At 45.5% G+C, this 16,564-nt stretch overlaps 1 protein-coding gene across 1 annotated transcript in view; it reads left to right on the plus strand.

Annotated features, from left to right (window-relative positions):
- Positions 1 to 16,564, plus strand: part of Dcbld1 (discoidin, CUB and LCCL domain containing 1) — an 84,573-nt gene that overhangs the window by 24,082 nt on the left and 43,927 nt on the right. Inside the window, exon 2 of the mRNA XM_087911012.1 lies at positions 5,412 to 5,624. Coding sequence (XP_087767138.1) covers positions 5,412 to 5,624 — 213 coding nt within the window. The remainder of the gene's footprint in view (positions 1 to 5,411; positions 5,625 to 16,564) is intronic.

Raw genomic sequence — 16,564 nt, forward strand, 5'->3', positions numbered from 1 at the left:
ACGTACCGCTGAGCTACATCCCCGACCACTGTCGTCAGCTTTAGGTTCAACGCTGTGCATGTTTGCTTCCCAGGCAAATCTCAGATCATATGCCATTTCGGCCCTGTGTAAGTCAGTAGGAGTCTATAAAAATGGTACTTTTTCTTCCTTTTATTCTTTCTTTTCTTGGACGGGGTTTCCACATAGCTTATGATGACCTTGAATTTACTTTGTAGCTAAGAGTGACCTTGAGTTTCTGATCCTCTTTCCTCTATCTCCCAAGTGCGGAAATGACAGGCGTGTGTCCCCATCTCTGATTTTAGGGTGCTGAGGGTGGAATCCAGGGTTTTCTTCACGCTCTGGAAGCAATCCACCAGCTGTGCTGCGATCCATAGGCCCTGAGGCCACTTCATCACCGTGTCGCAGCTAATGATATTAGTGAATTATTTCTTGACATTATTATAACAAAGGGTCTTTTTACAAGATTTGTTTCATTTATTTATGTGCCTGTGTGTGGGTATGTGCAGGCGAATGCTGGTGCCCCAGACTCAGAGGAGGGCATCTGATGCCCTGGAGCTGGAGTTACAAGTGAGTGGAAACCGACATGGGTGTTGGGAACTGAACTCAGGTCCTCTGCAAAAACAGAAAGCCATTCTATTCCTCGAATTACCTCTGCAGCCCCAACAGGGATTTTTTTTTAAAAAAAAAAAAAAGCAAAGGGTTTTATAAGGTTAATCTTTCAAGTGAGAGCCACAGAAGTTTCACTTGCCTTTCTCTTTTTTTTTTTTCCTTTGAGACTGTAATTCAAGCTGTCATCCTGGTCCTCCTCAGCCCCCACCCCTCCCCCCCCAACTAGGTTACCTACCCATGCCTGGCTAAATTGATAGGTTTTTGTTTGCTTGCTTGTTTGTTTGTTTTCAAGACAGGTTTTCTCTGTATAAGATCTCTGGCCGTCTAGGAGCTTTGTAGACCAGGCTGGCTTCGAACTCAGAGATCCACCTGCCTCTGCCACCCAAGTGCTGGGATTAAAGACACGTGCCATCACTGTTTGGCAAATTGGTAGTTTTTTTTTTTTTTTTTTTAACAACTCTGCCTTCTTGTCTGTGACTCAGCAAGAGGAACTGACAGTGAGTGTCAGGATGAAGCCAGGGGACTCCTACCTTTCTTTCCACTGTTGTTCTGCAGGCTTGTCTCACTTAGCATATGATAGTGTCGCCATTTTCTCTTGCGGTTGCATTCCATTTTCTCCTGGCATATCGCTACTTAGCCATTTGAAGTCAGCAAAACTGCCCAAAGACAATGGATGAATTTGCTGACTTAGCGCAGATAAGCTGATAGCAGCTTTTGCAGCGGCAAATCCTTCAGCCTACTTTCAGATGCCAGAGAAAGAGTGCAGCGCCTCCCCCCTCAGCCTTCCTAGCATTTTAGTGAAGCCACACTTCTTCTGTGATGCAGACATTCATCCTGAGAGTGAGAAGGGTCATCTTCCCAAGGAGCCCAGGTCCCTCACACAGCAATGATGGGGTGCAGTGTCTAGTGGTGTGGCCTGTTTGCAGCACCACTGGGTGACAGAGTTCCCCTTGGGCTTAAGAGCATAAATGACTGGAAGGAAGTAAAATTAGGGCTTTCAATAAAAATGATTCCCTGGGAGATTTTCATTGTCGTATTGTCACCACTCTTTAAAAGATGAAATTGTTGAATATAACAGTCATGTTGAGGTTGATTCATAGAACTGTTCCCATCTTATTTTTAATTCATTAATTTTAAATAGGGTCTTACTATATAGCCCTGGTTGGCCCAGAATTAACTACGTAGACATGGTTGACCTTGAATTTGCATAAACCTTCCTGCATCTGCCTCTACTGTTGGGATGATAGGTGTGAGACATACCCAGCTGGTTCTTCATTTTATATACTGCATAGTTCAAGCTGGCTTTGAACTCCTGATCTTCTGCCTTTGTTTCTAGGATGCCAAGCTGTAGGTGTCATCACGCCCTCCAGTTGTGTTTTCTTAAAAATAATTGATGTGTGTATGAAGTCACCCCATCCATCTCTCTCTCTCTCTCTCTCTCTCTCTCGTGTGTGTGTGTGTGTGTGTGTGTGTGTGTGTGTATGACAGACAACTTTGAAGAGTCAATAACCTTCTTACCAGCTCTGTGCTATCTTTAAACATTTTTCTATCTTGTTAGAGAAGAAGCGCACACAGCTGAAAGAGTGCACATTCAAATGACCGGCCACACTGCGTTTTGGTGGCTGTGAGGTTTAGCTGCACGTAGAGTGGGTCATTATGTCTGGTTGCTTTTACACTTGCTAACACAGGGCTGATTTTGATTTTTCTGGGTGTTCAAATGGTAGGGGAAGGGATGAAAATGAGTAGCAGAGATCTAGGGTGCTTGCCTAGTTAAGCAGGAATAATTTCTCTTGACTTGTGAGAATATCTCTTCATGTGATTGACATGACATCTAGTTTTCTGGAGAAATTATAAGTTTAGTTTTCTACTAAAACCTTAGAAAGCAAACAAATAATTCAAATGTTAAACTAAAGCCCTATTTACTATATGCCATTGTGTAATCTGCCTCTCCCTTGGCTAACCATCAATTTTATACTTGTAACTGCTGCAGGGCCGAGGGAATTTAGCTATTACCCCAAAGTTGCCAACCCCAAGTGACGCCTTGTATTTGCCTTCTTGTCTGCATCAGCCTTAGCCTTCCAGTAACTTGGACGCAAAACATACAATATTTTGTCTCCTCTTATCTTTCCTGTGTAGCTGTGTAAACCCCAAGGCGTTTCCTTCTTGCTTCCTCCTCTCAGCCCTCATCTGTGGGATTCGTCCCCAACTCTGAATCTCAGAGCAGTATCCAGCTAGGCTAATCATCTTTTTATGATACCTGTTGTCTTGTTGGTTTTTGTGTTTTAAGTCAGGGTCATGATATAGAGCCCACACTGTCTTTGAACTCACTATGTAGCTCAAGTTGTCCTTGAATTCAGGGTCCTCTGGCCTCAGCATCCTGTGTGCTAGAATTCAAGGTATGTGTTACTGCACTTGGTTTCTCATGCTCTTTCATTAACTCCATACTCAGAAAGTTCTGCACCCGCCATCTTCTCTCCCTAAATCTCCAGGTTTCGGTGGTGTTTTTACCTTAACAGCCTGACATTTCCTATGGCACTGCTTTACCTGTTGTTCCGCTAACACCAACCTGCTTTTTCTGGTCAGGCTCTCCTTCCTGGCCCCCAGCATTGGCTGCCGACGGGGTGGGTTCTGGAGTTATGCAGCGCCTTTAAAGTGTGTTTCATTTTTAATGACTTGGGGGCAGAAACTGCGGAGCAAGCAGGGAAGATCTAGAATGAAGGAAGAATTTGAATGAACCCTCGATGGGGAAAGGCTTAGGAATGAAGGGCCATCCAGATTCTGGGGGAGCGTCCTCCGTGGGAGAGCACCAGGCCATGGAGACTCTTGTTTTAATGCCCCAGAGAGTTCCTACAGGTTCCCTACAAATTTCTTCCTTCTGGCTGCCTGAGACCCCACTTTCTGATATGGGTGCGCGCTTCCCGAACCAAACCGCGAGTCTGGATCAATATCCTAGGAGTTAAACAGACACACACAGAGACCAAGATCATTTGCCCAAAGGGTAAATGTCAACTTTATTAAGCACATGTCGGGTATATATACTTGGGGGCAGAAGGATGAGAGCCCCCTCCCACCCGGAAGTGAGATCATGGTGTTGGCCGCCTGGTGCCAGCGGCTTGAGGACTGAGGGGAGGGGGTGCCAGTAGCTGTGGTGTCAGAAGACTTTTTAGGCGCCGTGGTGGGAACCTTTGCTTGCAGGTGGAATTACCATATCAAAAGAGGACAAAGCTCTCTCTAAGCTAATCCCACAAGCTGGTGCAGCGAGCAGAGAAGGCAGGAAGCTAGGAGAAAAACAGCCCTGCATAGCGCCTCGAAGAAAGGGGAAAAGGCCTGGGTGCCAACAAGAGTCTTCCTTCCTTAATTGGTTTGGGTTTTTGTTTATTCTCTTTTAGTTTGGTGTTGGGGAGTGAATCCATTTCTTGTATGTCTGGCAAGTTCTACCAACGGAGCTCCATCTATGTATGCTGCCTCACCAACCTTAGCTGGTATGCAGCCCAAATGCAGGTGTCATCCATTCACCTTGCAGCTGGCTTGGTTCACCTGCCATTAGATAACTGTGTTGTGCTATTCATTTGGTTACTTATCAGCTGGTGCAATCTGTTGGTTAATCGGTGGGCTTCACTAGTCAAAATCAGCTAAAGCTAACTTCTTTTAGCAAGTTGTTTATAAAATTCACAAAATTATATTCTCATACCTTTCTCCTTCATGCTCTTTAGTGTTGTGTTATGGATTTTTTTTTTTGGGTGGTGGTGGGATGTTTTGAGACAGGTTTTCTCTGTAACAGCACTGGCTGTCCTGAAACTCACTTTGTAGACCAGGCTGGCCTCAACCTCACAGAGATCCACCTGCCTCTGCCTCCTGAGTGCTGGGACTAAAGGCAGGTGCCACTACTGCCCAATGTGTTTAGGATTGTTGATACAACACATATCACCTAGATCAGTGGTTCTTGACCTGTGGTCATGACCCCTCTGAGGGTCACATATCAGATATCCTGAATATCAGATATCTACATTACAATTCATAATAGTAGCAAAATTAGTTATGCAATGGGAACAGAATAATGGTTGGGGGTCACCACGACACAAGGAATTGTATTAAAGAATTGCAGCATTAGGAAAGTTGAGAGCAACTGACTTAGAATTAGCTATCAAATGAGGGCCTCAGGTTCTGTGAAGCAGCCCTTGCTGGTTTTGTATGATTTCCTAGTAGTTAATACCATGACTAGCATCTTCCAAGTACTCCACATAGTAAACCCTTGATATTTTCTGATATTCGGAGTCTTTGGATCTGTGACTGTCACAGTAATTGAGGCATGAATATGGAATAGTTGTTCAGCTACGAGATTTGCACCTAAACAAAATCCTGTCTGTATTAGTCTAAACTCTGTCAGGGGCATCTTGTATGTGTTCTTTGACTCAGCAGCAGCACTCTGAAGTTAGCTATAAATTATCATTCATTGGCTTTCAGGTGGATTGACAAACATGTGACAAAGGCCAAGGCATTTTGAGCAAGTTTAGATGGCAGACAGATAGGTGACCAGGAGAGCAAGCGGCGTGTTTCCTAAGGTCTGTGCGTTCTTATTCAGAGCACAAACTTGACCCACCCAGTTCAGCAGGTGAAGCTGGGAACCAAAGACAACTTGAAGCGAGATGCAACTACATAATTCACTTTTCCTTCTCATTGTTTAGCCCTTCCTTCTCTCAGGGAGAAAACAAAAGAAACACTTGCCTTGGAGAGTGCAGAAGACTCTTGGTCTTGATAGCAATTGATTGTACTTAATTCTTTCATTCTTTCTTTGTTACCAGGTGATGGCTGTGGGCACATAGTGACCTCTCAGGACAGCGGCACAATGACATCTAAGAATTATCCGGGGACTTATCCCAATCATACTGTGTGTGAAAGGACCATCATGGTCCCGAAGGGGAAGAGACTCATTCTGAGGTTGGGAGATTTGAACATTGAGTCCAAAACCTGCACTTCCGACTACCTTCTCTTCACCAGCCCCACAGATCAGTACGGTAAGGAAAGAGGGGTGGGGCTCTGTAAGCCTGGAAAAACTGAGGCCAGAGAAAGGCAAGCAGTGTGTTGGTGAGCAGCGCAGACAACCTGCAAGAGGGGAGACAAAACTTGCTTTGTGTAAACTCTGCGGGGTAACATAGATCCTCTTGCTTCATAAACTGAGGCAGAAGGAGATACTAAATGTCTACTTCATGTGTCTCAGAAGATTAGCTCGAATCTCTGTCTTACTGGAAACAGAATCGGAAATGTGGCATTCAGCTAACACATACCTTCATTAATTTGGCCCGCGCTTATTGAATAGTGGCTGGGACTCGCACGTTCTATGACGAACTGGGCTATATTCAGTGAACAAACAACATTCTTCTCATGAAGATGCTCCCTGGGAAAAGACGACTGTGTTTATAACATGACAGGTGGTGAGGAAGAAAGAGACGGAATCCTACACAGCCTGTTTTATGGTCATTTCAGTAGAGTGGTCAGGCAGGCTCTTCAATATGGGGAACACTAGTGCAGAGATGTGTGAAGTGAAGGGATGGATTTGTGGGTAAGACAGAAGTCAGTTTTCAGGAGAAAGGACAACAGTGCAATGGGAATTTCCCTAATAACCTTTGAAATTCAGTTTCTTGTGCTATGGGTACTCTGTTTATACTTGTGATGCTAATTGTCTTGCTGGTTACTATCAATGGCTAATTGACAGAATATAGAATCACCTTGGTGACAAGTTTCTGGGCATGAAAATTCCTTGAGGTGGGAAGACTCACCCAAACTACATACTGACTAAAAAGAGAGAAAGCTAGCCAGAGCATTTGTTACTGTCCCCTTCTGGACTGTGGATGCCATGTGACCAGCTGCCTCACGCAAGCACCTACTGCCCAACTTCTCTTGAACTGTGAACCAAAAGAAACCTTTCTCCTTTAAGTTGCTCTTGTCAGGAAAGTACCATCATTATCATGATGGCCTTTTGAACGTAAGCCCTAGACAGCTTGGAGTTAGACCATTGGAAACCAAAGACAAAACTCTTGACCAAAGACCAAATCTGTCATCTACATTTTTAGATTCTTAACTACTACTACTACTACTACTTCCTCTTCTTCCTCCTCCTCCTCTTCCTCCACCTCTTCTTCTTCTTCTACTATCTTCTTCTTCTATCTTCTTCTTCTCCTCCTCTTCCTCATCCTCCTCTTCTTCTTCTTTTGGAGATAGGGTTTCTCTATGTAACAGCTCTGGCTGTCCTGGAATTCACTTTGTAGACTGACTAGATTGACATCGAAGTCACGGGATTCTCTGCTTCTGCCTCCCGAGTGATGGGTTTAAAGGCGTGTGCCATCACTGCCTGACTGAATTCTTGTCCTAAGCAGAGACTTATACTGAGACTTATAAGCTAATCTGACTTTGTTGCTGTATATACCACATAGTTGAGTATAGTGGGAAGAGGCTTGTAATCTAAACTGTGGTCAACTCCTCTAACCCACCGAATCTTGTTGACCTTTTAAAGTTTATTTTGTTTTGATGATCTTGTTCCCGAGTAACTACAGGAACAGATGTTTCAAAAACATCTCATAGCCTCATAAAGTGACCTCTGGCTTCTTTATGTGTGTCCCAACCTCCAATGCATAAGGAAGAACTTCAAGTAGATAAGGATATCTCCCTACAGTGAGGGAAATAGTATGCTCAGGACTGCCCTGTCCTGGGGAAGCTTAGAAGCAGCATTCCTGGGAGAAGTCAAAAACGATTCATAAGAAAATTTCCATCAATCCAATATTTTCAAATTGTACAAATATTGAAACTCTCCCAAGTATGCAACAAGTGGAGAGGAAAACCAGTGGTGGTGTGGCGGCCATCATGTGGCTCCGCTTTGCTGGGTCTTTGTCAAGCAGCTGTGCAGCTTTATGACTTTTGTCACTCCCATCAGATATGGCTGCACCAGTTCTTCCATCATCCAAAGCAGGGATTCTCAACCTTCCTAACGCTGCGACCTTTAACTCAGTTCCTAATGCTGTGGAGACCCCCAACCATAAAATTATTTTGGTCCTACTTCGTAAATGTAATTTTGCTATCGATACGAATAACAAGTAAATATCTGTATTTTCCAATGGTCTTAGGTGACCCCTATGAAAGGGTCATTCAACCGCTAGTGGGTCGTGACTCACAGATTGAGAACCAGTGATGTAAACAAAGTCTGTGAGTCGGGGGATGGGTGGTAGGGCAGCACAGGTGTGTAATCCCAGTACCTGGGAGGTGGAGGCTGGAGGACAGGAGTTCAAGGCCATCCTTACAGATGACCCAGGCTTAGTAATCAGAGCCCACGTGGTGGTTCACAACCATCTATAACTCCAGTTACTGGGTTCTGACTCCCTCCTGCCTTCTCAGGTACCAGGTGGGCACATGGCCTATACAAGATACATAGATAGACATGCAGACAAAACAGGTACTCATAAAATCATTAAGACATATAAATAAAATATACAATGTCTCAACTCTGGACTCTTATAAAACAAAACAAAAGAAAAAAGATAGGTTAAATACCTTCTTATTCCAAGAATGAAGAACCAGGTCACAGTCACAACCAAATCAAAGAAAGACCAAAGTCCAGTAGATAAAAACTACAGCGTCTGATCCCTCGGGCCCACTCCCTGTTCTCTGGGCTGCGAAGGGCCTGAGCCACTTCTCCAGCTCCATCCTCTGCCGCACACAGCTTGTGTGCACGGCTCAAATCGATGCCACTCCACAGCTGTGGTTCCTCTTCGCGCACTGCTATCGTTGGTGATCCGGTCCACGGTACTGACATCTCAGATTCTGAGTCTCTCTGGCAGCTGGGCTACCTTCACTGATAACCTCTCCTGGGCTCTCCTCAGGAGCTCTGATCCTTCCACGTGATGCCAAGCCTCACCTTCTCCCCATGGCCCCCTCATGCCTTTAAAGCCAGCACACCTGGGAAATATTACATATCCAGCTGCTAATACAGGAACAATCATGGCCCCCTCTGGACCTCAGATTCTGAGTGCTGACCCAGGGAAACACTACCCAAAGATTTCCCCTCAGTGATGCTGGTCTCTGAGAACCCCAGCCAATTCTTCACCACCAGCCAACCGACCAGTACCGATTAGCCCACAAAGCAAAGTTTCACTTTAGTGGTTCTGGCCTGTTAGTCACAGCCGATCCTTCTGCCCCTGCTGACTAGAACCACAGATTATTAATTTAATATCAAATGGCCCTGGTAAGAGTCTCAAGTACTTTCAGACCTTCTTCTGAAACTTCACAAACCAGGCCTCTGTCATTTACATTTCTCTCAGGATTCTTGTCTTCCCCGCTCACAAAGCCGGGAAGGCTCAGGGGCTCTGAGGTTCTTCCACAGCTCTCCCCCCGAGCATGGTCGGGTCCGTCCCAGCAATACCCCGTGAACCTTGTACCAGTTTCTGTCTTAGGGTCTCTACTGATGTGATTTAAAAACAAAAACAAAGCATAACCAAAAGCGGCGTATTGAAGAAAGGATTTATTTCAGTTTACACTTCTAGGCCACTCTCCACCCAGGGAAATCAGGGCAGGACATCAAGTCAGGAACTGGCTTGTTTGCCATGGTTTGCTCAGCTTGCTTTCTTATACACAACGGGACTACCTGCCAGGGGTGGCACCACTCACGGTGGCTGGACCCTTCCGTATCGGACAGTGATGAAGAAAATGCCCCCCCCCCAGACTTTTCTACAGGTCGGTTTTACCGTGGCATTTTCTCAACTGTTCCCTCTTCTCAGATAACTGTAGCTTGTGTCACGTTGACCGAAAACCAAACCAGGGCCGTGTTTTATGTGTGTGGCTGAGTTAAGAAGCTGACCCTGCTAAATGCTTTGGAAGTAGTAAAATATTTGCAACCGTCAATTAAGCCAGACGTGGTGTCACAGACACGTGTTTACTGCTGACACTCAGCGGCAGCGACAGGGCAGAACTCTGAGTTAAAAGCCAGGCCAGCCAGACAGGCCTCCCTGTCTGAAGAGGAAGGAAGGAAAGAATGCTGGATAATATTCAGGACCGGGAAGCAGTTAGCAGCCGTGGCTCCTTGGTCTCCTATAATCAAGGATTGTTCCTCAGTCTGTCTTTGTCTTTTGTGCTACCCAGTTATTTTGTACAGTGTCTGTCAGTTTAGGTTGCTTTGATGTCCCTTGTGATTAAATTCAGATACTGCATTTTTAACCAGCATGATCTATCATTGTCTGTCTGTACTAAGAATCTTGCAGTAACTCAAACTAGACTGGAACTTACTGTAGCTGGTTTTGAACTCACAGCAATCCTATTGCCTCAGCCTCCCCAGTACTTTGAGTACCCATTCAAGACCCACCACAGCTGACACAGTACCACCTTCTAAAGTCATCTTTAGCTCAGCCTGGTGGTGAGTGCTCTTAATCCTAGTACTTGATGCGTGTACACAGAGGCAGAAAGTTCAGAGTGCAAGGTCATCTTCAACTACAAAGGGAGTCTGAGGCCAGCCAGACTATCAAACCCAGTCTCAAAAAGATAGTGAAGAGGAACTAAGTTATATAATTAATAGACAGTAACTTTTCAACATCAGAGTCTGTGAGTAGCATGTGCTTCCGGAATGTGACTTATGATGGCAGCATCACCCTTTGCCTCCTTTTCAATGTCTTCTCCAATGGAATTTTTTTCCTAATTAAAACTGTACCTATTCTAGGTTATTTCAAGCAGAGTTTCCTCCACTAACTGTTTTGCTGTTCTTTAAGTACAACAGTGTAGAATGAGACATTGACAAGTGTCAGATGGAAGGGGATGCCATCTTTCAGAAGATGAAAAGCATCTCATATTTATGTATGTCTTTAAAATAGTAGAAACTGCTCATTTCAGGGACTGAACACATTTACTTTGAAACATAAAAGTTGAGTGAACATCTCAATCTAAAATCCATATCCCAAATTCTACGGTTCAAGAGCTTCGTATTCCCTGACATGACTCAGAAGGATGAGATAGGATGGGATGGGGAGATGGCTCCGCAGGCAAACAGTATACCATCAGAGTCTGAGGACCAGGGCTCACCTGAACCCATGTAATTGGTAATGCTAGGTGACTGTGTGGCAGCCCGCTTATGATCACCGTACGTAAGAGGCAAGGTTGAGCAGACTGGCTAACTAGACAAGCTGAATCTGCAAGGTCTGGGACCATGTGAGTCACTGACTCAGGATGTATGGTAGAGAGCAGTCAAGGGGAAGGCTCAGCGTCTGCCTTGGGCATGGCACGCACTTGTGTGCATCTGCACCCACACACAAATAAGTAGATAAAAGATTCTAAAACGTTTTGGATTTCAGAGCACTTTAGATTCTAGGTTTGACATTAGAAATGCTAAGCTGATAAAATCTATACAAATACCAGGATGCAAAAGCCTTCCCAGCCTCAGACACTCAAATAAGTGGTAATTAACTTGTATTTCTTCTTGGAAAAGTTTCCACCCTCCTACCTCCTTGCCAGCTCGTCTGGTTTCTAGGCCATCTAGGATTATCTTGTTAAACATTGTCATAATATTTTCTTATTTAAAATTTGTTGTATTGAGCAAGAGAGATGGCTCAGAGGTTAAGAGCACTGACTGCTCTTCTAGAGGTCCTGAGTTCAATTCCCAGCAACCACATGGTGGCTCACGACCACCTGTAATGAGATCTGGTGCCCTCTTCTGGCCTGCAGGCATACACAGAGGCTGAACACTGTGTACATCATAAATAAATAAATGTTAAAAAATAAATAAATAAAATTTGTTGTAGTCTATGCAGGGCATGGTGGCACATGCCTTTAATGCCAACACTTGGGAAGCAGAGGCAGGCAGATCTCTCCAGTTCAAGGACAGCCAGGGCAACCCAGAGAAACCCTGTCTCAAAAACAAATAAGTAAATAAATAATTAAATCACTGTGTTCTACAAACTGCAGAAACTTGGTATGTGGAATTCAGGCTTTTTACTTTCTAGTCTTCTTTGTAGTTTTATTCCTTAACCCCACCCCCATCTCCATACCTGTGTTTTTTCTCTTAATGCCTGTTAGGTTTCTGAGGTAGCTGAAAAAGACAGACAAGAGGATGCTTATTCTTAGCATACATGTGGGGAGGGAGAGCACAGTCAGGGAGACTTCCAGAAACTAAGGGATCTGCCAGGGTAAGAAGCTGGCTGCGACCCTTTATGGGGTGGTGAGGGGCTTGAGAATAAGGAAGTTGTTACAGTATGGCTGGCTACCTGCCGCCTGCAGTCTCTCCTTCTTGAAATTGCTTGCCCTAGGTAAGACTGTCCTTGACAAGTTAGGTCATCCTCAAACTCATGGAAATCCCAACTCACAACCTAGTCAGGGCTCTGTCACTCCACACTCTTTATATTTGCTGCTATTTCCTCTTCCCCGGTTTTCTGGTTCCTTCTAACATATACATGTGCCCACTTCCCCCTCCCCCCTTAAGTTAATCAGTCCAGGGCCAGAGTTCTAGAAAGCTCTCTGATGTCCTGCACCTCCAATTTTGTCCTCTGTACTCTGAACCCATTTCAGTTTTACCTGAGGTACTGGGGAGTGGGCGTCCTTGAGCTGGGTGGACCCTTCTTCCCTCTTTTTTTTCACTGAGTAGTATAACCCCGCCATTCCAGATGCATTGTTTGCTTGCAGTTTGAGTTTTAGCAAATCTATAAAGCTGGCTTCTTACAAAAGAGAAATTTGAATGTCGTTGTATTCACATCAGAGGAGGAATCACACTTGACTTTGCCTGGCTGCAGATGTCTTTGCTTCACTTACTGTGTGGAAGTCCATGACACCAGACTGGGAGGCATGTAACCCAGGACACAGCTGTGGGAGTGACCTGGACTCAGTATCTGTGTATTCCCGAATCTGTCTCTAACCACTGTGTGGAAGGAAGCTGAAGTTCAAAGAGGCCGGGGAACTTGCTCAAGCTCACCTGGCACTTAGGATTCAAGTGGGCATTTGACTCTGAAAGTGTGTTCTTAATTAAGCACCATACCATCCCAATTCAACGCCACAAAGGCCATCTGAGCTCTTGGCCTATGTGTTACACCGCAGGTTTGTAGCTCTTGTGTGGTTCTTGCTGGAAGAAATGGGCACTTCATCGGGCCTCCAAGCTGAGGCTGGGAGAAACCAGCCAGGGAGCTTCCTGATAGGATTGCTGTGGGAAGCCCCGGCGGCCTGTGGAGGAAGGAAGCAGCAGTCAGTTAGAGGAGTTCTGTTTTGCTCTGCCCTTTGAGTGGTAGGGAAACCAGGAAGTTCAAAGATTGGTCTACATTTCCTGTACCCCACCCCAACGTATATTTTTAACCATTGCCAGTGGCTTACAAGAGCTGTGAGAGGGCATTTACTGTTAATGTTTATATTGCACTAAAAGCAAGATAAATGGAAAAAGTAGGAAATAGCAAGTAGTTTTTTGACCCATTTCTAGATTTTAGCTAGGCGGTGGTAACACAGGCTTTTTATCCCAGTGCTGGGAAGCAGAGGCAGGCGGATTTCTAAGTTCAAGGACAGCCAGGACCGATAGTGAAACCCTGTCTTGGGAGTAAAAAGAAATAAGATTTCTAAGTTTTCAGAATGGCAGGTACTTAGCATACTGTAATAGCATCTTGTCTTTATGATTCTTGGTTTTGTTTACTCAAAGGGAGAACACTCAAGCCCAGAAGCCACTGTTTCACATATCGTTCCCGCAGGCAGTAAACAGTAAAATTCTTCAGCTTTTGGAGGTTAAAAACCCAGAACCTTGAAAAGAATTTCCAACATAAAAGGCAGGATTTGCCTAAATGTCCCCCTCTAGGTATTTCATTAACATAAGCATAGTCTCCATAGGGAAGAAGCTACTTCCTTGGAAACACTGTGATTCAGTCACCACCCTTTGTGAAGAATGACTTGGTAGGCGCTGTGCTGGTCACATTTCTTTACTCTGTGTCCCTGAACCCTGGGGAAAGCTGCACCTTTGTCTGGGCATCTGTCTGACTCATTTGTCATGTCCTAACTGATTTTTGTCTGAGAACCAGGGACCAAAATTTCGTGACCATGGTTTTAATGGCACGATCCAGGGGTGTCCCTTTTTTTATGCTAATTCTCCTTTTCAAAGAAAATGGCCCTGAAAAATTCTATAATTTTGTACAATGACCTTGCTGCAATTAGCAAGCCTGGACAAATCCTGCCATTTGACTGCATTGAAAACCAAATGAGAAATGGATAGAGCCCTCACTGCAGCTTCTGCATTTCTGGTGATTGTTCTATCATCAGCATGCCCTTTGGCACAAAGCTGAACCTCACTGGGGACCACTTTCCTGGCAGCTGATAGTGGTCCTGTGGCTAGCCCTGCCAGTGGTGTTCCCAGGGAAGGCCACTGAGCGAGCCCCACCAGGCATGTTCTTATCTGTCCTGAAAATTATGTATGTAGTTCAAAAGGGCTCCATGGACTAATGAGGGGTTTGAGGAGGCTTTTTTGTTGTTGTTCCTTTTAATTTATGACAAACCTTGAAGGAGGTAGGTTTTCATTTGGTGCCTGTGTATTTTGTTTTGTTTTGTTTTGTTTTTTCCCATGAATACTGGCTATAGTAGGGAAGGAGGGGATGTTAGGAATATTTCTTAATATTAGCTCCCTGCCGATGCAAAAATTCCCAATCAAGCCAAATCAAAACAAGCCGAATTAAGAAATATCCAGGTTTAATGGGAGATCTGCACTCTCAGGTGGCCCCAAGGGGAAACCGGGAAGCTGCAAAAAATGCAACTCCCGGGGAGGAAGAAAGGGAGACCACGTGTTCCTCTTTTTCTGGGGGGGGGGGGTGAGAATCACTTAAATACCCTGGGGAGTGGTCCTGGTGGGGTCAGGACCTGGCCTGCTGGGATTTGGAGTCTAGACCAGGCCTGGGGGCTGGGATAAATGCGAGGGGCAGGGGCCTATGCTCCCAACTTGACAGGGGATTGTGTTCTTAATGTTATGCATGGGACCCTTTCACCCATAGTGACGTAGTTATTCAGCTTCAAGAAAAGAGCCACTTATCCACCAGAAACATCTGGGTCCAGCACTGTTTCTAGCGGCACTCTCATTGCCAGGCCAGGCCAAGGATGAGGCAGCCTGTAGAGAAGAGCTGTGAGGTGCTGTACACATTGCCAAAGCATGGACTGTTCCAGGCCTGGGCTGCAGCGGGCCGTTGATTCTTCTTAGTAACACAGCTCTGCTTTATTCCTGCATGGAAACCAAGGGTTTCCCTCTCAGCCACTGATTCGGTGCCCAGTGGGTTACACTGAGGAACCAGCTCCTGCTTCCCTGGCCTGGGTCTGTGAGGACTTGGTTTCCTGTCTGGTGATAAAGGCTACAATGTTGTCTCATTCTTGTGGGCTCCCAGTTACCCACAAGAAGTAAAAGTGATTTCTTCCCTGCTATTTCTGCCCGTCTCGTTAATGTTCCATCCTAGTGGCATGGGGATCTGTGACTGAAGCATAAGATGGACCCGTCCCACAGATAAGAGGTTGCAGCACTGGGAATGTCCTCTGGTTGGTAGAGTGCTTGCTTAGCATCCTGGGGCTGGGTTACTGCACACATTGGGTACGGGGTGGGAGGCAGGGCCAGACATGCTTTGGATGTCAGTACTTGCACTGGAATGTGGAGGCAGGAAGTTCAAGGGTGTCCTTAGCTACCTAACGCGTTCTAGGCCAGACTCAGAAAGAGAAAAAAAGGAAGAAAGGCAGCCGCGAAGGAGGGCTAAGCTGACAGGTTTCAGTGCTCTGACACGCACAGCACTGCCCGTGGAGAGCTACACCTCCACCGTGATATTTATGTTTTCATAATAAAACTTGACTAAAGATCAGAAGGGCAAAGCTAAGCCACTAGAGGTCAGGCAGTGGTGGCACACACCTTTAATCCCAGGATTTGGGAGACAGAGGCAGATGGATCTCTGTGAGTTCAGGGTCACCCTGGGCTACACAAGATCATTGCAGAAACAAATCCAGGTGGTGATGGCCCACACCTTTAATCCCAGTGAAAACTTTTTACGGCTCAATAAACCTCTCTGCTGACACAATAATCTGGATCAGACCAAATCAGACCAAACCGAATTAGAAAAAGCCCAGGTTTAATGGATACCAGCACGTCAGTGTGGCCTTCCAGTCCCCAGAGAGGAGACAGGGAAGGAAGATTGGAAAACCACATGTTTGTTCTCTGGGAGCAGTTTAAATACCCTGTGGGAGTGGTTGGTCTTGAGCATCTCTGAGGAGGGGTCACCACTTGGTGGGCTTTCTCAGGGGTAGAGTCTGGACTGAGGTAACTAACTCCTAGAGGAGGGGGCTGGGATGGAACTCTCCACCCAAACATTCCAGACTCTTTGGGTGTATGGATATGAGGGACTGGGCTGATGCTTCCAACCAAACACCCAGTACTAGGGAGTCATGTGCCTTTAATTCCAGCACTAGAGGGGATATAAAATGGGAGGAGAGAGAGAGGTTTATTCTGTAGTTGCCCAGCCTTGGTAGAGGTAAGATTTGTCTATTGGCTCGGCTGCTTTGCTTTTCTGGTTTTCAGGTTGAACCCCAGTACCTGTTTCTGGGTTTTTATTATTCATGCTATACACTGTAACATGTGGGCCGGTTTGTTGGGGTTTTCTGTCCTGCCCAGTTCCCACAGCTGACAAGTCCCAAAGTGTCGTGAGCTCTACTGAGTGGGTCTTCTGGCCTTACTTAGAGGTCTGCAAGTAATGACACTCAGGATAGCAGTTCTCTGCTTTGTCTGAACTACATTTATTGTATAGGCACTTCAAGGTCTTACAATTGTTCTGGCACAACTAATAAGCAAGTATCACAAGCAAGGATATACTATCACACAAGCTGTTATTCCTTTGCGGTCACTTTAAGAGCTAGCCACACCCACCCCCAGCCACTTCTGACCTCTCTCGTCGCCATCTTCCTCTCTCTTGTGTTTGTCTCTTGTCATGTGCACACATGTTTC

The sequence above is a fragment of the Myodes glareolus genome, chromosome 1, assembly GCF_982192425.1.
Source record: "Myodes glareolus chromosome 1, mMyoGla1.1, whole genome shotgun sequence".
NCBI classification, from domain to species: domain Eukaryota; kingdom Metazoa; phylum Chordata; class Mammalia; order Rodentia; family Cricetidae; genus Myodes; species Myodes glareolus.